Source organism: Perna viridis, chromosome 6 (genome assembly GCF_037379345.1).
Source record: "Perna viridis isolate PV_CMFRI_1.1 ecotype Kerala chromosome 6, ASM3737934v1, whole genome shotgun sequence".
Taxonomy (NCBI): Eukaryota; Metazoa; Mollusca; class Bivalvia; order Mytilida; family Mytilidae; genus Perna; species Perna viridis.
The window spans coordinates 25,061,972-25,084,736 of record NC_142450.1 but is presented as its reverse complement, the minus strand read 5'-3'; the positions used below and the strand labels follow the sequence as shown (position 1 = coordinate 25,084,736).

Here is a 22,765-nt window from a genome sequence, read left to right as displayed (position 1 = left end):
TCTCTGCGTAATATCCTTTCTAAAGGTCCCAAGTACCGTGAACCACGCTCCATAAATTGGAATTATAACTTTAAAGTTCTTATGGATGCCGTCGAGGACTATGCTAGAAAATGGATAAAACGAGAACAAGAAGACATTGATTCTCTGTCAGAGTGGTTAAAGGCCGTGAGATCTTTCATTTTGAAACGAATGAAAGTTTTAAGTAGGTCAATGAGTGCCAAGGCTACATCAGTTTTCAAAAACCCCGATGTAGCAAAAACATTGTCTACTATACATGATAAATATGTTGTCGTACCAGCAGACAAAGCCCAAAACAACATTGTTTTTGTCTGAAAAACGTTCTACATCAAATGTTTGTTATAAGAGGTAGACGTAGAAAATAATAGCAGTGATAAGACCTATGCTGCTACCACTCTCTCCAAAGAAGGAATTGTGGAAAACCATACATCTGTGCTATCCTCTTTTGGTCTCTCTACCAAGGACGATGTTTGTGATTTACCGTCCATGTACTGGATTCCTAAACTCCACAAGAATCCATACAAACAACGTTTCATAGCTGGATCTGCAAAATGTACCACCGAACCTCTTTCAAAACTTTTAACTTCTATACTCACAACTGTCAAAGAGGGTCTGCAGTCTTACCACAACACTTGTTACTCCCGTAGTGGTATTAATTCAATGTGGATCCTGAAAAATTCGAAAGATCTTTTGGATACAATCAGTTCAAGACTATTATCTGAATATAATAGCATTAAAACCTATGATTTTTCAACACTGTATACTTCTATTCCCCATACTCAGTTAAAATCTCGACTTTAAAACATTATACATCGTTGTTTTTTCCAAAAAAGATGGTACACCTAGATGTAAATTGTTCTATATATAGTTCTTGGTAGGGATTCCTCATACTTTGTAAGAAATAATTCCAAATCATCTTCCAAATATACAGAGGAAGATGTTGACAAAATGCTGGAATTTTTAATTGACAACATATTTGTCCAGTGTGGTGGACGCGTTTTTAATAAATGGTCGGCATTCCAATGGGAACAAATTGTGCTCCTTTACTTGCTGACCTATTTCTTCACTCTTATGAGTCTGACTTTTATAGCTGATCTGATCCGAAAGAAAGTATATCGTTTGGCTAGATCCTTTAATCTCAGTTTCTCCTATAAAGATGACGTATTATCTTTAAACAATCCTAATTTCGGGGATTTGATACATCGAATCTACCCAAAAGAACTTGAGATAAAGGATACTACAGACACTGTGAAGTCAGCCTCATATCTTGACCTACACTTAGATATCGATGGTAAAGGAAAACTATTGAGCAAACTTTACGACAAACGTGATGACTTTTCATTCAGAATTGTCAACTTTCCTTTCATGTGTGGCAACATCCCTTCGGCACCTGCGTATGGAGTATTCATATCACAACTCATACGTTATGCCAAAGCTTGCCGAAACTACGCAGACGTTTTGTATCGCGCTAGAACTCTAACAAATAGACTTCTGGAACAGGGTTATGTTGCTACAAGATTGAAGTCATCACTGCAGAAGTTTTATGGTCGTTATCATGAACTCGTGGATCGTTATGGTGTATCCACATGACAATCTAATTGGCCTGAATGTGAAATTACTGCGACCTTGATACCGCTAGACAATTGCTTCAGTACCATTATGTGTAAGAGTCAGGCAATGACTGGTACTTCATTTTTCTCAAATAGATTGTTTACCTGTTTATAAGGAAAAGATGTGGGAAAACTTTCCTTACACTTTTCCTCATGGCGCATTTCAACTAAATTGGCCTATAAATATCTTATAAAGGCAAACTTTACACTTCTGGAGGTTATGAGTTATAAATACTTGGATAAAGAATAGTTTTAACACGTATTACTTGAATTCAAATCATAGTTTATATATTTCGCAAAGACACGAGCAAATTTAAATATGGTTTTGATTACAGACACTTGTCTTTTTCATATTTGATAAAATGGTCTGTCCTGAGCATTTTTTTTTGTTTGCCATGCCGATATATTTTTGTCAGTATAATTTATATCTACATTTATTTAAATGTTTTTTTTCAGCTGTATATTTCGTCAAATGAGCTAAGACTTAAATTTTGCAAATAAACTGTAAATCCATTATAAACTATAAAACCATTATTTTCATGACCATCAAATATCATGCTTATAATTAAGAATAAGCCAAACAAATGGCGGGTCCAGAGGTTTACACAAAAGTAGATACTTCCCTCGGCCGAAATTATAATATACCTGATATTATTGTTTTATAGGAACAACCGCGCCTGTATGTCATCCCGTCTGTCCGTTCGTCTTCTGTCTGAAACATACCTACAATCAATCTAATTAATGATGCATTTATTGTCAACAAACGTTGGTTTCTGTTTAGTGAAATCTTCCTGTTAAAGTTTAGAAGGAAATATGTCAGTGCATGTGTAAAATATATAGTAAAATTTTCGTTGCAACATCTCAGCTCCACAATCTTTGCTTTAACACTTCTCATTACTGAGATGTACGTCGGTTGTTATCTGATATCAATTCCCTTTTTTGGAAGAATGGAGTAGTTTATTGAAACATGCAAGTTTCTTCCTTTGTACAATGTCATACTTTGTTGAGTGTTTCCAATGTTTAATCGTTTTCTACAGAATCTCAAAGCTGTCTTAGTTTGATAGGAGCTGAAGTAGCAGTATTTGTTGCCATTTAGATTGTTGAATTGACCATTTAATTTTATACCGTAAAAGTAAGTCACAGTTTTAAATCTTTTTAAATAGTTTACCCATTTATAATGAATCAATGATGTAGGCCAATATGCCATCAATTCAGTACATCAATTTATATTTTTCATGAACAAATTACCTGTCAGGTAAATGGACAAACATGCAAGTTTTTTGTGTGCAACGCTTAAGCATTATCACGACTCCACCTGTTTTCAGACCTAAAACCTAAAAAATGAGTGATTTCGTCGAGTGATAAAGTAAAGCTACATTGCGTATAGTTGCATTTGAAGCACATTGCATATTAAGACACTATCTTTAAATTTTAATTTGTTATTTTTTTCCATAGACCCGGAATTCTGTTGTTATGACGCTCAGTTCTCCCCGGATTGCATTTCATGTGCAGCTCCCGGGCGTGACGTTATGACTTTTCACGACTATAGAGTGATCATTTGGTTCGCCTTTTTGCGTCACCGTTGTCGCCAGTTTTTTTTTTATATTGTTATTTTGTTGGTATGGAGTTTCAAATCACAACTCATTTTTTTTCTAGAATAGCAGATGCATACCCCACTGCTACACCTTGTCAATCCTTCAGGTTTTCAGTGTAGTCCGCTTTGCTGATTTACCTAGCTTTTTTGATTTTCGTTGTTATGAGTATCTATTTTACTTGTCTAGTCTTTATCTTTGGAATAATCCTTTAAGTTACCGCTAGAATCTTTGATATCTTGCTCACTCTTTTCGATCTACAAAATCTATACTAGCGCTGCAGCTAAGATATTTCCATCTGTCGAGTTTTGTCTTTAGCTGTCTTTTGTGAATTGTATGGAAGATGATAGCATAACAGCTATTACTAAATACTGTACATATATATATATAAAGATCTGAAAAATTCCCAAAGATGTTAGAACTGTCAAATTTGCGATGCAAATTTTTGGTCGTTCCCTCCGCGGGACACGAACTCTTACCGCTGTGACATCTATGGCAACATCGCCTGCACTAAGTCCAGCGCCCTAGACCACTCGACCAGCTAGGCTATATAATAATATAGCTTTCGCTGGCCGGGTCATTCCTCCTCGTAGGATTAATCTAGGACTGTAACTTAGTACACTATGTTTGGTAGTACGGGACAGTTCATTTAGATGTTATTATGTATGATAGAGGATCAAATTAATGATGAATGTCACAACAAATCAATATTATACAAACGTCTCAGAATGTGACGACTCTATTCGCTACACTGCTCCATCGGATCAAATTGATACAGGGAAGATATGCAAACGTATAGTATGGTCTGAAAATTTCCCAACGATGTTAGAACTGTCAAATTTGAAAGTCAAATTATAAACCATGCATTATAACATAATCTACAAGCCTTGCAAAGTGACTGCAAAATAGTAATTTCAGGTATTGTAAATACAAAAAATACCAGTTTTATCTACTGTAAATTTCGATATGCTGTACACGTGTTTCAAGGAGTAACCTCTCATCAGCAGCATTAAAATCAAATATGTAGGAAGATCATAATCAAAATATTAGTTGTATACAAGAAGTACTCATAACCAAAACTATCGAAAGAGGAAGCCAAATCCATCACCGACAGGTTCTACCATATGCAATGCAAGGGATGAAGCCGCGGTGTTTTAGGTATTTTAAATTTGGGAAACTGCAAAATTTCACAAATAGGCAAAATATGCGGATAAAAATGTCGAGGAAGTTAAATTTGACCCAGTTTATTTCAAACTTTATAGAAAACAAAACAGGTTACAGGCTAATTGGTAACCATGTTTTAGAAATATTTAAAAAAAAAAAAAAAAAGAAAGAAAGAAAAAAGAAAAAGAAAGAAAGAAAAAAGAAAAAAAACAGGACTCGTTTCTTTTATTGTCAAAAATCAATTAGATAGCACATGCTGAACATTTTTTTTTCACAAACCCACGGATGCCCATTGTTACATAATTATTATTCCTGTTACCCTACTAAAACCGGTTAATGGGATATGACAGACCAATGAGAGCCACTCAATTTGTTATATGTGCAGACCATACTGCATCAGAAAAAAAAACTACTGACAATGTCTCAGAAAATGAACCTTAAATGATATTTTTTTTTAAAGATTTCGACGTGAAAGAACAGTTTTGCCAAATTTTAGAGGTGATATTTCTACTATGGAATTGATTAGTAAGTTAAATAACAAACAGTGGTTGTTGTGAAGTATATCGATAGTGATTTTATCTATAGACGTGTAATTAACCTGTTAATGTGTATGTGTACCAACGAGTATGACAAATGCTATATGATATGACTTTAATATTTTTGCTCATTATCATGTTGAGTAGCTGTGTTATTATCAATAGCCATTAAGAATGACTTTCATGTTTAATTGCAATATGCCGTTCTTTCCGATCCGGTTAAAAAGACTTGGGAAGGCAATGAGTCTTCTTGGTTGAACTTCCGCTATAGATCATAATATTTGCCGTTTTTATATTAGTGTATTCTACATAAACTAATCCAGAAGTGGCAAACTTCATGCCCATTAAAAACAACTTTGGACTTTAGCCGTCCAGATATTAATTTATAAGATTATTGTTACATTCAGTCGTATAAAGCGTTCAGAAATATCCCAGAATGGTTTTGTTTCATCCAATGGATGACGCAATAAATTATTTTTCATTTAATGACATCGAGGGTTAGAGGAAAACGACTTTATTCCCCAATAATGAAAATAATATATGTTGTTAAGCGTATATAAGAATAATTAATAAATGAAAAAAACAGCCACGTTTAAAAAGAAAAGGGAACTAAATACAAACAAAATGCGTATAAAAATACAGAAAGAAAGGTCCAGATTTTCGGCCTTACTGGCAAGCACTATAGTAGGTCAGTCTTTCACAAACGCACAGGTGCCCAATGTTGCTTAAATTATTACTTCTGTCACCCTCCAGTCATGCAAACATACCATTACCAAGTTACCATTTCTGAGACTTCGCCGTATTTGTAGCGATGACCAAGATTTCAGGTCTCAATGTGATATGATGAAATACAGGGTTTGCTTCCCATTATTGCCCACAGAAAAGGTAAGAATCTGAAAGCGCGAGTTCTTTATAGAGAACCTCCAAATGCCTCCAATGCCATTTACAAAGGCACAAGACATTGTAAACGATCACGCTGTTCGAAATGACTTGTCCATATAGTTGGGAAACTGTTGAGGTCAGCCACGTGTTCTATATCTCAGAAAACGTCATTGAAGTTGTGATTTGGAAACGCTGCAAAATGGTTTACGTGGGCGAGACTTATTGGAGGTTAGGGGGTCGTTTTGTAGAGCGCAGATAAAATGTCACCAGTGGAAAGAATTGTCCTGTCCGTTAACATTTTCGGAATTGTAGTCATATGCGAATCTTCTCGGTTGTCTCATGGTAGCGTGCTGGCCTCAAGTGTGGGAGGTCGTGGGTTTGATCCCAACCTGAGGGATGTTGCTTCTGTAAGCTAGCACAATAAATACCTGATTCAGCGTGTCAGACTAGTACAATACAGGGTCTGTTTTATTGGTGAATAGTTCTCATCCTGAAATGGATGAAAAATCTGCCATAGGAAGTTAATTAATCAACCAATCAACCAATCATACAAAAACTGAGATACTTTTGAGGACTTTACCACACTTACTAAAATCTTTTCTAGAGACCTTAAGCTGGTTGTGATAATAGAACTAAATCATCAGCATAAATTAAGGACGCTTTACTATTTATCTCAATTTGATCACCCTCTGATCATAAACATGTAAAGAAAAATGTGTTGCTCTTAATATACAACCTCGTTTCACTCCTAACTTGAATGAATCTGTTAACTCATCCATAACTGATATGGAAAGGATGCATCTTTATACACATCTACAATAATTCTGTAAAAACATTGTAAGAGTAAATCAGTTTAAAGAGGGTTTTTCTATTAATAGCTACAAAGGCTTTTTCGGGTCCACAATACACACAAAAAGTTATTTGTTCTTCTTAAAATAGTCAATAATCAATGTTTTAAGACTGATTTATGGAAAACTGCAGCAACTGAATAACATGTTTGGATTGAGATATATCTGTGAAGTATAAATATCAACTCAACTGAAATTGTCTGAGTTGTATTGAAATTGGAATCACTTCAATTCAAGCTAATGTATCTTTACTATTATAACTAAGGGTTATGATCAAAAGTACTTCCCAGGTTGGGTTGATAGCCCCAAAAAAGTTTATATATACCTCAGCTAAACTTAAAAAAAAATTCTCGCTGACGAAATAAAACACCATTAAAAGTATGATTTTAAATTTATTAACATTTGGACGGAATGTCAATATAAAATACAGTATAATAGAATTGTTCCTTAGTAAAATAAACAAAATAAAATTTTACAGTAAAGGCTTCAATCACAGATTTGCAGGACTCATCAATGTAACTTTACATTACAACTTTACTCCTCTGTAAAGGTATTCAAATAAATTATTTATGTTTTACTGACTGAATCAACATTCATTACTAAAGCTCAACTGGATTTAAAGGCACTATCCTTCTAAATAGTAAGAATTATGTGGGAAATACAAAATTAAGTGAAAAACTTGGATTTAACTAATTGAAAATTTTCTACGTGGAAAATCCAACTGATGGAATTTTTAATCAAAAACTATCACATAAACATACATGTTCATAAACAAAACAAATCTTTACAATTACAACTGGCTTCACTTCAATGAAAAAATACAATAAAACAGAATGAAGTAATGCACTTAACATATTGTAATATAAACACAAAACAAACTTTTACTTGGAAAAATGCAAATGATAGTGTACAAAAGGAATTAGAGAACTCATATGTCTATATCAGAAGGATATAAGGCTCCCTTCAACCATGACTTCATGATTCTGAAAGTCTTTGCTGTTTTACAAGCAATGGCCTATCAAAATATTTGTAGCACTAGCATAAAATAATCTTTTCAACATATTTTCTTGATTTCAAATAGAATTTCCTAAAAATTTATAACTGTTCAATTTTACACAATTTTTAACAAGTTGACAAAAACAAGTCATAATTGGTTGTTTAAAATATATCACAGATACTCAATACACCTTTCCATTAAAATCACATTGCAACACATCAGCCATATTTATGCAAGCCATGTGGTAGTTGGTTCAATTCCTTTCAGGGCAAAGAATGTTTCTAACTTATTGTCAAAGTCTCCTGGTCGATCATTTGGATCACGATACCTTACAGTCATATTGTCTCCTAAATATCCAATTAATCTACATGTGTCTTCAAATTTCTGTAATTTCTGCTTGTACTTCTTTCTCACATAATCTGAACTCTTGGGATTAAAGGCTGAAAGTAAAATAAGGGTACTATAAATTATAAATTTACATTTCCTAACTGTATCAGTTAGAATGAAAATATGGGAAAAAAATTTGCAGTATGTGTAAACTGAAATGTCACCATTTCTTTGTGGAAGAAATTGTACATTATAACTCTACAAATAAAAAATCAAATTTCATTTTTCTTTTGCCTTAAAGAATTAACTATTATAAAAAGCACAAATCTGAAATATTCAAACGCCTTATCTATAGAACTGATTATGCTATTTTTATGATAATCCATATTTTTAGTTGTATTTTATGAAAATGATCCGTAAAACCCTGAAAGTTGGGATTTTTAACAAGGCTACTTTGGAGATATTCACAACCTATAGAGCATAATATGCATTAAGAATTTTTAGAAAATGGGTGGAAGACAAAAATAACCGAATTTCAGTAAAAGGAAGCAGATGTCAGAAAGCCCTGAAATTGGATTCCACGATATGGGACAAGTAACTGATGCTGGATACCGAATACCAACATTCACTATAGGATTAAACAGCTATTTTTTGGTCGTTCATATATGCATGAAAGACCGAAAATAACTGTTTAATCCTTATAATTCTATCCCAACATTTTGGAATTGTTTTGTTTATATGTGTTGAATCAGTAAATGTATTTATAAAATCTTTTTTGGGACAATTTAATTTTGGGGTGAATTTACTGGTAGTTAGATTTTAAGCACTTCTTTCCCCGAGCTGAAAATTACTCTCTGTAAACAAACTTGACCGGTAAAATAAAAATTGATGTTGATGTAATTAACTAAGTAACAGCTTTATTATGCTGTTAAGTTCATTGCCACACTCTTTTGAAGTAGACGGCGGCCATATTGGTTTCAAGTTGACCGGCATTCACGCATGTATGAACAATCTGGCAAAGTGCATGCAAGTATGAACTTTCTAGCAAAGACGACCTCGACCTATCAAAAACGACTATATGCATGAAGAATCTCATGATTAGAATTATCCTATAATAACCCGATTTTCATGTGAAATTCGGCGAAAAATATGGAAAACCAACACCAACAAAATGATTTATCAAGATAACTATACATAAAACCTGTTCTTTTAAACCACAAATACTAGAATGATTTAATACAGTATTTTACCTACCTTTTAAGTGATACGCAACATACAACTGGGCAGACCTGGCTGGAGTCAGGAAAGGATATTTAGGTTTGAAATTACCAACAGCTGTTAATGCTTTCACCAGATTTGTGGCAGCAGTCTGCTCCATATAACCCAGCATTGGAAGGCCAGTGACTGGGAGGGCATCTTTTGGAGGAGGCAGTTTGTGTGGTAGTGTAAGATTAGAGTATTTCTCTGGTAGTCTGAAAATAACATTTATTGATGAATTATACAGGAAAATATTTTTTTTATTGATGTAGACTTACTGCAATTGATTTAATTAACTGAAGGTACTCAAATTCCCAATTTTACATTTAAATGATATTCATGAACTAAGTCAATAGCTCTCATATCCAAAATTATGAAAGTTTCATGAAGCTTTTTACATATCACATCCTTTAACAACACAAAGATACCAGTAACCATGAGCCTGCTTACTCTTTTATACGAGTTGAGGGAAAAAATTTATTTTTTTTATTTAAGTTTTGTCTTTTTAATGGTATCATTCTATTAATTCACAGAGCCAGACTATTTTGTACTTACTTCAAAAATTTATTTAATTTTTCTTCTGTCTCCATGTAGAAATATTTCCCTTGGTACTCTCCAATAAAATCTTGATTGCCAGGAACTATTGCTTCATATCTACAAAGGTAAAAAGTGATCAATTCAAAATATTGTATGGATATTATCATTAACTCACAAAAATATATACAAAAGATCTGCTACAAAGTTAACCATTGGCCTCTTTGGAAATTCTCTGTTTAGGATATATGTATGCAATATATGTGATACTCCAGGAAACTGGATATAAAACTCATTACTTCTTCACCCTACCTGCACTTGCCATCTAAGAAAGTAACAGGACAGTATCCCTTCAGTTCTATAACCTGTGAAGCTTTCACTTCTTTAGGATCGTATCTTTTAGGTAACAACTCTGGAGGAGGCAGTTTACGTGGTGCCAGAGGTGGGACAAACTTCTCAGGATCGGCTAAGAAATGTTTCAACTCCTCAGGACCAGCCATCTTGTAGTAGTGTGCTAAATACAAAAGATTTTATCATTTATTTTGTTGATTGTCAACTGAAATTTAAGATGATGGATAACTGACAACTTTTTGATAAATGTTATATATCTGTCTTCTGTAGGTAGAAGTAGAACATAAAAAATGTCAATATATCTCCATCTATTTTTTCAACATACAAAATCACTAATTATTTGATATAGAAATGAAAATTATTCATGCCTTTAAATCTTAATTAGTTTTTTTGTTCATCAATGTGTATAATTTGTATTGTTTTTCAATCATTGTAAATAGCAAGAAGGATGGTAAACATATCTACCTCTAAATTCAGCAGCAAACTCCAGTGACACTTTTGATGAACAATCAACAAGTTCTCCCCGTAATGCCAGACTGACAGGACAATACTGTCCAAAATCACCAACTCTCTGCAAGAACTCACTGGGTGTGATGCACATATCACTAATGGAGGCTGATCGACCTGAAAGTAAAACAAAGGACACTATAAATATGACTCAAATGAGAAGTTTGGAGGGATTCTTTTGGTATCACTAGAATTGATTAAAAAGGTTTGAGGGTGTTAAAATAGCCATTATACCATTTTAATCACCTGATTACTTGTTATTCATACTTATGTAAGATCAAAATATTTTTGTTTTAGGTAACCATTTCATAATCATTATTTCATGATATGGCATACATCATTGGTTAAAATGATCTTTATCATAACTCTTAAATATCTTTTGGTGTTTTTTTTTTATATTTAGAAGTTAAATCCCTTGTGTTATATACCTACCATCAGAGATTCTCTGTAGATAGGTCTGAATCTTTTTAACACTTTCATGGGCAATGTCCAGACTCCTATTCCACACCCACCATTTTGACCTTTGACCATCGACCTTAATAAAGTTCATATGTTCCTGAACATAATATTCCTTAACAGCAGCAACCTCTTTGTTGTATGCAGCTAATTTGATTGCCAGAATTTGTGAACTGTCATGTAGTGGTAACACCCTGAAATATAAATTATGTCACATGAAGAATGAACAAATATGAGTAAAAAAAAAAAGGTTTCTTTTTTGAGTATGATCAATAATACTCAACATTGGCAAATGTCTTTTTTCTAGGGAAAACCATTTGCACATTTTTATCAAGGTCTTAAAAATAATCAGATATTTTATAAGTTTTTTGTTAATTTTTTCTGCAATTCGTACCCACATATAATTGATGAAAAATCTATACATAAAGCGTCATATATATTCTGTCCCTTAAACTAAAGACGTTGAACATTAAATGTCAATGTAAAATTCATTACTTCAAATAGGTATAGTACCTATCTAGAGGCTGACATTCCATCTCTCTGACCTCTACAAGATTGAAGTCATCACTACAGAAGTTTTATGGTCATCATCATGAACTTGTGGATTGTTATGGTGCATCCATCTGCACCATGAAAACTGATTTATTCAACAGGTCATAGTTTTCCTCTCCTCGTTTGTCTACCCCGGACTTGACTTTTTATGAGCAACTCGGCAGGTGTTTCTAAAAAAGCAGAGGACGCTTACCCTACCAGTGCATCTGGTCCATGCTCCCAGTTTTTAGTGGAGTCTGAGTTGCTCATTCGCTTTTGTTACTTTGTATGTATGATTTTAGTTACTTTATGTTCTGTTGTGTATGTCTGTTTTCCATGTCGGGTCTTTGTCCCTGGATTACATTCTTTTGATTACCGCTATAACCTTGGTTTCCTTGATTACTCTCTCTAATCATAGCCTCGCTACTTTCAAAGTCAATATTTCAAACAGGTATAACACCAACCTAGATGGTGACATTCTGTCTCTCAGACCTCTGACCATGACCTCTTTACTGTCAATATCAAGTTCTATAACTCTGACAGGTATGATACATCTTTCTGTCATCAACTCTACTTGTTTCATGGTATTGGGATAACCATCCAAAATGTATCTAAATGATATATATATGATAATGTATGTATAAATGGTGTCTTTGATAAAATTCCAGGTTTCAAGCTACTCTAAATAATTGGACTGTTTATAAAGTGCTTATAAAGAGACCTTTAAAAATGCAAATAATACAAATCATTATCACTATACACCCCAAAACTTCAAAGTGGGGGTACAATAAATTGACACGTAGGTATTGGCCTCCTCATACAATCATTTTAATAAACAGATTTTTCTGTGTGATATTAACTTTTTATATTCAATATCTCTTAGCACAACATCAATCAGACAAAAAGCAGATAACTTATTATTTCACTTCCTTATCCAAAACATACCCTCTGGTTTGAGATTTCATGTCCAGTAAGCAGATATCCAAAGCTTGGACAGCCAGTTCATCAGGTACTGTTAAACCTTTGGTCACATGATTCTGTATCTGTTTCGACAGGTCGGACTTTGGCTGTTCCATCATGACACGCCTCATTGCTTCTCCAATAGACAACCTGACCAAACCATACTCCTCCACAAATCTATTGGCCACTGCAATGACAAGAAAGTTGTAAATATTTGTGATGTTTATGAATTTTACTCATGATAATTGTAAAGTAAGCATTTCATACATGGCCTTTTTTAAAACAATGAAACATAAAACAATCTTTACGAAAGAATTATATAAGATTTAAAAAGATACAACAAAATTTTAAATGGAGGAAATTATCTTAATGCAATGTGTCATCTCTTCCTTATCACATTTACAAATCATCAACTGTATTATTTAAGCTTTTTAACTTAATCAGTATAAAATGTATAAAGAAGTGAACACAACAAAAGACTTACATGTAGTTTTGCCAGACTTTGGAGGTCCAATCACAGCCATCCTGATTGGGACTACAGGTTTGGGTGTTGGCTGTGTGAGGAAGGCCATAGGATCCTGCATGAACTCATCTCTGGCCTGAACAGAAGATAGATAGTAGATGTTCTGTCTGTATATACACGGGTATGTTGGGTATCCCATTCCACTCATAGGCTGGATACAATTACCTTCTTTTGACTGGAAAAAAAGATGTAATGCAAACATTATGCTCTATGATGGAAGTTTATATTCCAGTCTGGTTTGAATGCTTTGAAAAAAATGAAAAGTTCATTCATTATAATTTCAAAGAAAGATGTTGAGCATACGCTAGGAAAGAATTCAAATCGTGCATAAAAATAAAACCAGGTATTTCAAAATAAAAAACTTTATCTATAATTTCTCTAAAAGGCTGTGTACCATGTCATTGGGTTTTATAGGTTTTTTCTTCTCCACCATCCATAGTCTTTTTTCAACCAACATTTCCTGAAATAAAAAATGACTTACCTTGACAGGACACCATCGACCAAATCTGCTGGGCTGTTTGTAGCCTGTCTGTAACATTCTTCTGGCCAGGGCCTCACTGACAGGGTAGATTCTCTCAAACATACTGTGTCTTGCCTGGATGTATTTCTTTAGTTTTTTGGACATTACATATGAAATAATGTGTGGCTTTCTACTGCTGTCCACTTCTATTGAGTCAATTAGCACCTCCATGAATGATGTCTATAATAAGGCGATAAAATTACATTTTGTTACTTTTATCAAAACCACACAAGTCTCTTACAAACATCAAATGCCCATGCCGAAATGATAATATGAATAATGAGAGGATAATTCAAAATGATGAAAACAGTTACACTAAATAATCAATTTTCCACCATTTGTATTTTTTATGGTAATAATAAAATGTGTCATACCACTTTCTCATTTTCTCCTGCTTGACGTATCTACACATCATCTATTCCTTATTATCACAGTACTTCTGAATACGTTATATTTACCTGAACATTTTCCAATCTGTTTTTATCATTGTCATACACTTCTGAAATATCATTTTTCATTCTATCTTGGGCCTCATCCTCTGCTTCTTCCTCTTCTTCTTCCTCCTCCTCTTCCTCTTCAAACTCCTCAGCTAAGATTGCCTCAATGTTGTCCTCTTCCTCTTCTTCCACTTCCTCCTCTTCAATCTCTTCATCTGACTCAGCTTCAGCTCTCTGAGCTTCTTTCTCAGCCTGTAAAAAGAAAAAAAACAGTACTTTAAATTGTCCTGACAATAATAATACTTAACAACTCTTTGAATTTCATAAACAATTATTATCTAAAATCTTTTCTATCTACTGTATACAAGATAAAATTAGACTCAAATTTATATTGGATTCATATCATGATTTGCATATCTTATTCCCTTCGAAAAATTCCGCTTCCATCTTCCCTCCCTTCATAAAATCATGTGACAGATATGTCACAAATATTCTTAAAATACCTGTCTTTCTTTTCTTTTCTCTTCCTGTTCTTTTTCCAGTTCTTCTCTTCTTTTCTGTATCTGTTCTTCCTGTTGGTAATATGAAATTGTGTAAGGTTCAAACACAGAAACACCAGAAGGTCAATAGCCCTTAACTCCATTACCTCAAGCTTATACATGAATGAAATACAACTACCATATGTTGTGAACTTATGACAAGCCAACAAAATACATTTGTACTTGAAAAAAACATGTTTTAATACTTAACATCATAATAGCTAAGACACAATACAAAGTAGTGTATAACAATTACATGTTGTTTGAAACAAGCTATGAAGGCAAAAAATAAGTATAAATTTTCAAATCTACAGAAGATTTAACCTAAAAACCAAGAATGTTTTGAAAATCCAGCATGACAACAATGCAATTCTAAAAAAATACACCATTACAGCCTTACCCTTTTCTTCTTTGCTTTTTCCTTCTTTCTCTGTTTGATAGCTAACTTTTTATCTCTCCTGACTGTCCATTTCACCATCTTCGGTGGCAGTAATCTATTTATGACATCTTCTACCTCCACATTGAGGATACAAGCAACATCAGGGAATAGGCCCATCTCAGCAAGGTATTTTGCCTCTTCACTGGTCCTCGGGAATCCTTCAAGAATGAACCCTGTTGACCTAAAGGAAAAGATTTTAATTTAAATATTTCAATTAAATTTTAAAAAGATGCCCAATAGGGTTAATTTGCTTTTGAAAGTCCACAAGTTTAATTTTTCTACAGCATTTTTCAGACTAGAGTCTATAGATCTCGTCTTATTAACTTTGTAATTAAAAAAAATGATATTTACAAAGAAATTGATTAAACTGAGATAAAGAAAATAATATAGAAAAGCATGATAAAAGCAGACAATGAAACATACTTGTATGGTTCTTTATGCCAGAATGGCTGTAGTATATTATCCAACACCTCAGCAGGCAGTGGCTCCTCACTTTCAAGGTTATTCTTTATGGCTTCTTCCTCTTCTGTGTACTCTACCTCTTCTTCCTCCTGGTTCTCTTTACTCTCACTTTCAGAGGTTTCTGGAGGAACAGCTTGTCCATCAGGACCAGTAACTCCTGCCTCATCTCCATCTGGTTCCCTGTACAAAAGAGGTCATATTTAATGCTTCAATTCCATAGTTTTCACAAGTATCACTAAGGGGAGCTTTGTAAATTTTCTGCACAAATCTTAAATTGGCATTAAAAAAAAATAATAATAATTGAATTTGGAGATATTAAAAGAGGCTATTTGTAATATTTCAATGCACTTACTCTTCTTCTTCAGGATCTGGAAGATTGTCCTGCTCATATTCTGGACCAATCCTTTTCTTTGTTTTGTGAATAATAAGCTCCTGTAATCTGTCTTTGAATGAGATGTGGAAGAGACCCATCTTCCTGGCCATGTTACGGCTGTGGAGAGATTTACCTGCTCCCTTTGGTCCTAACATTAGCAGTCTCAATGGTGGTGCCTTAAAGGGACAATAAAAATACAATACATTTACAACAGACATTTCATGATAAAAAAAAGCACAAGACTTTTGTATAATACCCTTAGAACTCTGTTATACAGTCCTTTAATATTAATTCATATGGACTTTGATGTGTTTGTACTGAACTTCATTTTAGCATCAACATATTATCTGTGTTTCTTCTTAGATGAAGCAATAAGTTACACTACAAAACATAATAACTATTAACATAAGACTTGATCAAGATACTGTTTCATTAAAGGGAGGCAGCCTTAACATTATATTGGTGGTACATTTCTAGGTATATAAAGATGTAAAAAAAATGAATATTACCTTGGGTGACTCATTCTTAGTTAGGAACTCCTCAGGAGTTGCAAGAAACTTATCCCTGGCCTCTGTAGTAGAGAAATAATAGGTTTTCTCCCTGTATCTAGCTGCTATCTCTGGATTACCAGGATACAATACAAAGTTCTCCTTCAGTGCAACTGGACAGAACCAGTTGGTGTCACCAAGAGGTTTCTTCTTACCACGGCCTCTGTTTGTATCTTCCTCCTAAAAAACACAAGAAAATACAATGAATACTAAACTTCTTATTTTCTTTAAAACTGGAGCCACTTCACTAAACTTAAGTGTAAAAATTGTCAAAATTGGTTTAGAACTGATAAACAGTCTTGTAGCTGGACAAGGAATGCATTCATTCATAAAGAGCACTATATATCATTTGATATAAACAGAAACCAGGCATAAATTATACAACATACATTAAAGTATGTTTAAAAGGCTAACTTGCTGACAATGACCTCAATCATTCTTAAACTAGCTAAATTAATGATTCTGACCTCTTCTCAACCTCAGATGAACAGAATAACTTATCAAAATGATAATCATTACCTCTTCCTCTTCCTCAGCTTCTTCCTCATCCTCTCCAGCAGCATCAGCATCATTCTGTAAGTCCTCTTCTTCCTCATCCATATCAGCTCCTGACAACTCCCAGGACTGAGGTTTAAATTGTTCTGTAAAATAAATCAACTGTTACACAAAGAAAATAATTTGATATACCCATTAATCAATTTGTAAAAACCAGGTCAAAACAATGACCATATTTTTCATAGTACAAAACATACAATTTGCATTTTTCCATTCACTAGTGAAGATATTTCTAAACAAGATTATTTTTGCACCTAAAAAAATTCCGATGTTGGGTTAAAAAAGGTTTTATACCTGTTAAACCTCCTACTTTCATAAAGTAAAAGTTTACCAAGAAATCTCATTATCCCCCTTACTTTCTATATTTAGTGAGGTCTCATCAAGAACCTTCTCCACAGCTTTCTCTTCTAATTCCACCAAGACTGGATCAATAGAACTTCCACCAGAGATGGTAGCAAGGATGTTGCCAATGTCTCGGTCATACTCTTTACGCTTCTCTTTGAAATCATCTAATTCTGGACCATCTGGAACTTTCTGTAATCATCAAAAGAAAAATTAGGGATCCAGATTATATTAAGTTATTTATATTTTAGTTATATTTACCTATTAAAAAAGTTCAAACAAAATTGGTAATAACTTTAAAATACAGTTAAGTGCTATATAAAAAATCAACATGAATTATTTCAACAACTTAAAACATAAAGTGGAAACTTGAACCATGAATTCCTTTAACAGTCAAAAATCAAATCCAACATTTAATGAATTTAAGCCAATAAACATTAGTAACATTCATTTAGCAACAAAAAAATTGACACAAATGTGCATGCATGCAAAACTATGATCGTTTTTCATAGAACATTCACCAAATATGAATATAAATCTTCAATGGTTTACCAAATAGTAACATTATGTCACACAGAAAGTTTGAAATCATTGTAACCATAGTAACAGTTACCAGGATAGCATGCAAATTAACATTTTTAGATGTTAACAAATGATACCTTTTTCTTTTTTGATACTTTCTTAGGTTTTATTGTCTGTTCAATGTACAAACAACCTAAAGTTTAATATACAACTGATCTCCTATCATACAAAGTCACATCATTATCAAAAAGTCAGGATCATAGTTACCCATCTGAGTTTCATAAAACTATTTTTTCCATTTGTAGCTAATGCTTGTAGAGATTACATTTCTGTGTGAGGTTTCCAAACATTTTGCATTTCCCAAGTTTTTGACAGATTTTGTAGGAGAAACTTATTTTTCTTCTGCCTATTTATTCTTCACTCTCTATGGTAAAATTAAGATTTTATCATCTCAAGTGGATAAATCTAAACCCCTCATCACTGAAGAAGAATCTATATACATAATCAAAATTTTTTTATACCATTTTTCAAGTCAAGTTTTTTTTAAATCAGAGCAAGAAGGTGTAAGACATCTAAAAATAATACTTTTTTTTATAAAACCAAGTCTGACCACTTACATCAGGATCTTCTTCAATAGTAACTGTTGGCTCTTTTGATGCTTCATCAACTGAAATAAAGATAAAAATCCATACAACTAAGACTCTAAAGAAACTACCAATCACAGGCAAACTATAGTATAAATGTTCATTATACTGACTTATCATATTGTAATCACAGAAATTTGAATAAATGTATAATTCTAGTCTAAGATGGACTAAATTTCATTTGTATAACATATACATGTATACATGCACTATCACATTCTTTAAATGTGTTTGAATCGACATTCCACAGAACATAGAATTTTCATTAAAAATACACCCACAAATAGTTATAGACCAAAAAAATTCTTTCAATGTACAAGCCATACTGTGAAAGTCAGAAAACATAAAACCATTGCTTGAATTACCACCATAACAAAAATTTCATTTGGGAAAGTGAATGGTTAAATTAAATCCTTGAATTTATAACTCCAAAACAAAAAAAATTCAATTTACCATGAAAAATGACACATGTGTACAATAAAACTTAACTACACAATGGAAGTTGACATCCAAGTATACAATGCAACTTAACAATACAATGAAAGTTGACACTCATGTATAATATGAACCTAATGACACAATGAAAGTTGATACCCAAGTATACAATGAAACTTAACAACACAATAAAGAGTGGCACCTATGTATATAATAAAGCTTAACAATACATATACGACATGTATGACAGTTGACATTTTTTTATACAATAAGACTTGACACTACTACAAGTATGAATATTGATGCAGGTGTATAAAAGGTTTCCTTATATGAAATGTTTCCTTCAGTAACAAAGATCAATTTACCTTCTGGATCCTGCTTGGCCTCATCAGGCTCATGTTTTGTTTCTTCCTCTTCTAAAATTGACAAAACCAGAATAGTTAAAATCATTGTGACATATAAATGTTTGGTAAGACAAAAACATGCCAATTACCACACCTGATGATTTAATTTAATGCTATGAAAATGTGGCAAGGTAAAACACTGTTTGTGTTTAAATCTTTATCATGCAATACACCATGCATAAAACATTAAGTTAAATCACAACAAATTTTACATAAAACTCAATTAAAAAAATAACCACATGCAATGAAATCCCTAAACCAAATGCCAATGTCAAATACAATAAACCCATAAATTCAGTGAACAGTGTAAAAGTGCACAAATATTGGTACTATACCACCCACAGTATACCTGATATCTCCTACAATACTAGATTTTTCAGCAATAGAATGAATTAGATTCAAGTTCACATGTGTGTTTAAACTACTTTTTCAATCCATTTTCTAATACAGTCAACCCTAAAACTGTTTCGCCAAATATTATTTTTTATTAGCGGTATATCAGACCTTTAGCCTCGGCCTCTGCCTCTTTTTCCTCCTCCTTTTCTTCCCCCTCTTCAAGTTGTGCAGGTGCATCACTTTTACTTGCTAAACAAACATGCACAAACAGTTGGTGAAAACAGTTAATTGATTCATGCATAACTTCTAAAAATATCTACATTCTTTCTTTTGGTCATCAAATTTATTTTTTGATTCATTTACGGTATTTTTTTTTCATCAATTTATATTAGTTTACATTTGTCTACATGTAAAATGACAAAAAATTATTCTGAATGTAATTGGAATCTTAGAAATATCAAAGAAAAAAAATGAAAATGGCTTGATATTCAAGATTTATGTGGTAACCAAGAAAAAAAAACAAAACTGGACAGACAAGAAAATGTCAATACCATAGGAATGTAAATACTTTTCTAATAAATGTGAGTAGATTTGAAACTAATAATTCTTCACTATATTACATGGCCATTTGAATGCCTCCATTACACACAGAAAATAGAAGGAAACAATCAAAAAGGAGTAATCCAATTCAATGTAATTATTAACTTCAAAAAATGATCTTGATTCTGTCACCAGTATTGTGTGTGCTAAATGGTTCGATCTATATACATGAATATTTTCAGAAAGAGAATTTTGTTACTTCTAAGCATCATTTAAAAATGCGTTCAATTATCATATCATCATAAAATATACAGGTCTCATTTAGTTGCCAAAGAAATCAGATTTACACTGTAACTAAATATACAGGATTACAGGTATATTTATGTATCAGACAACACTGTATGTTGTTTTAATATATTATCCTTGAATATTAAATAGTCATTGTGTGCATTTTTCAAAATCTGTCTGACAACGTAAACATAAATAAACAACAAAAAAGTCAACTGATATAAAGAATTACTTTTTTGTATAAATTCCATGCAATAAAACTTACAAGAATATGGTTTAAACATGCAAAATTTTATAATAATATATATATATAGTAAGGGGAATGCAGTCATGCTATATTATTATATAAATGCTATGAAGCAAAGCATAAGAAATTACTTGGCAACTTTTTTAAATCAGCTTTACACAAAATAAAGTGTTTTTTACAAGACAAGGGTCAATAAAATGTTAAGTAATACATATTAGTACATCTTCCTAAAATTTTACTTTTCCATTATTACCTCATGTCATTTTAATACTATTTGGCTAATAAAAATGTTCTTACATTTAAACTCTTAACTTCTGAATGGCAATGTTTCTATGTATGATAGAATTTCTATACTCAGTTTTGAAGGATATCATTTGGAAATGGAAATAACCTAACCATCTAAAGATCTCCAGGGTATAAAAGCAGGGAATACATGTAGATAAGTACATGCAAAGCTAATAATCTGTTTAAGACTGATGTTGTACACAGTCTAAAGTGCTACACATGAGAATCATATGAACCAAGCATGGTATGATTCACATATGTTTCAGTTTACATACGATAATCATATGCATCAAGCATGGTATGATTCACATGTTTCAATTGACGTACAATTATCATATGAATCGAGCATTATATGATTATCATACACATATGTGGCACATTTGACTGTGTACACTGTGTGCATCACTGAGATGTATGTTTTTTTTCCATCTGTACACTAGTTGTATGGTTTAATGGTTAAGAAATTGATCAAATTCATCATAACAAGACCTGAATTTAAACATGAAGAAAACAGCTATAATTCACCAAATAAAAACTAAAATATCAAATATAATTATGAATGAAACATTTACATGTACTTGTACAATAAATGCATCATTCAATGAAAACATATTGGTCCAGACTGTCCTAACCAAAGATGATTAAACCAACTTTAATGATGTGACATTTTAATTGTGCTACAATACTCCTGAATATGTATGTGATAAACTGATGTGTTTAATTCTGTGGTTGGTGTATACAGATATGCATATATATATATATGAAGCCATTGAAATGAATTTCTTACCAACTGATTCATTTTCTTCTAATCGTAAAAGAAACAACCTCAGTTTATAGTATAAAAAAATAATAAATACTATGTAACAATATTGACAATTCATTATTGTTTAGAATATACTCCTAATTTAGAAATCAAACTTCAATTTCACTATCAAAGTGTTGGGTTTTCATTTAATTCAAAATTAAAAATTTAAAATATATTCATAAAATGACAAGACCACTTCATAATGTAAAGTTTTATTTTGATTGCAAAATTCCCTTGAATTGGAAAAAGGACTGCATTTAGAACTTTTTTTCAAAATACAAGGAGTGTTGTTCTCATGTTTTCCCCAGATTTGTGCAATTCCTTGAAATATTTCATACTTTACAGTGTTCTAGGATTACACGTTATACTTTTATGTCACCCTGGGCAAGTACAATTTTGTTGTGGGAAAGTTGATTATTACAACCCACTTTCCCTTTGGCAAGTAGAAAGCAAACTTTAAGTGAGGAAAAGTTAATCTTCATTTATAGTTCTCCCATGGAAACCAATAATTTTGAATAATCCTAGAACACTGCTTTTACCATAGCTTTGGATTTAATAATGAAAGTTGCCAACTCTTCGAGAATTTACATCAACATTTCTCAGATTTGAGACAACATTTATTCTATGCTTATCATTTCCAAGAAGACATACATTTCAAACATCCTAAACAAAACCAAACTGATGATAAGGGAATCTCATTAGAGCAATAGAATATTATATGAGAAACTCAAAAAATATGATTTCTAAGAAGTGATTATCTCCCCTTACCTTCATCTTCCCCTCCTTCCCCTTCTTCTTCTCCTCCCTCTTCCAGCTTTCTCAACCTCTCTTCTTCTGCAGCCTTCCTAGCAGCCTCTTCTTCCGCTCTCTTTTCCTCCTCCAACCTTCTCCTGTGAAAAAATATATTTTATGATACTTTTTCTTGCTAGATTTACCAGTATATTTTTGCTA

The 22,765-nt window shown here is 32.6% G+C and overlaps 1 protein-coding gene across 18 annotated transcripts in view; it reads right to left on the bottom strand.

Annotated features, from left to right (window-relative positions):
* Positions 1-7,029: 7,029 nt before the first annotated feature.
* Positions 7,030-22,765, bottom strand: part of LOC148614227 (adenylate kinase 9-like) — a 30,609-nt gene continuing 14,873 nt past the window's right edge. For 9 of the 18 annotated variants that reach the window (XM_088588164.1, XM_088588175.1, XM_088588163.1 and 6 more), the window contains 24 exons: positions 22,583-22,704; positions 21,797-21,814; positions 19,818-19,898; positions 19,275-19,325; positions 18,448-18,497; positions 17,968-18,003; positions 17,323-17,500; positions 16,931-17,052; positions 16,373-16,591; positions 15,843-16,039; positions 15,452-15,670; positions 14,990-15,209; positions 14,554-14,622; positions 14,072-14,302; positions 13,575-13,793; positions 13,055-13,268; positions 12,556-12,757; positions 12,075-12,221; positions 11,056-11,273; positions 10,582-10,740; positions 10,078-10,279; positions 9,787-9,885; positions 9,229-9,446; positions 7,030-8,087 (listed from right to left, as the gene is read on the bottom strand). In XM_088588164.1, coding sequence (XP_088444290.1) covers positions 7,876-8,087; positions 9,229-9,446; positions 9,787-9,885; positions 10,078-10,279; positions 10,582-10,740; positions 11,056-11,273; positions 12,075-12,221; positions 12,556-12,757; positions 13,055-13,268; positions 13,575-13,793; positions 14,072-14,302; positions 14,554-14,622; positions 14,990-15,209; positions 15,452-15,670; positions 15,843-16,039; positions 16,373-16,591; positions 16,931-17,052; positions 17,323-17,500; positions 17,968-18,003; positions 18,448-18,497; positions 19,275-19,325; positions 19,818-19,898; positions 21,797-21,814; positions 22,583-22,704 — 3,703 coding nt within the window. In that variant the 3' untranslated portion in view covers positions 7,030-7,875. The remainder of the gene's footprint in view (positions 8,088-9,228; positions 9,447-9,786; positions 9,886-10,077; positions 10,280-10,581; positions 10,741-11,055; positions 11,274-12,074; positions 12,222-12,555; positions 12,758-13,054; positions 13,269-13,574; positions 13,794-14,071; positions 14,303-14,553; positions 14,623-14,989; positions 15,210-15,451; positions 15,671-15,842; positions 16,040-16,372; positions 16,592-16,930; positions 17,053-17,322; positions 17,501-17,967; positions 18,004-18,447; positions 18,498-19,274; positions 19,326-19,817; positions 19,899-21,796; positions 21,815-22,582; positions 22,705-22,765) is intronic. The other 9 variants (XM_088588168.1, XM_088588171.1, XM_088588165.1 and 6 more) reach the window with 6 other exon arrangements.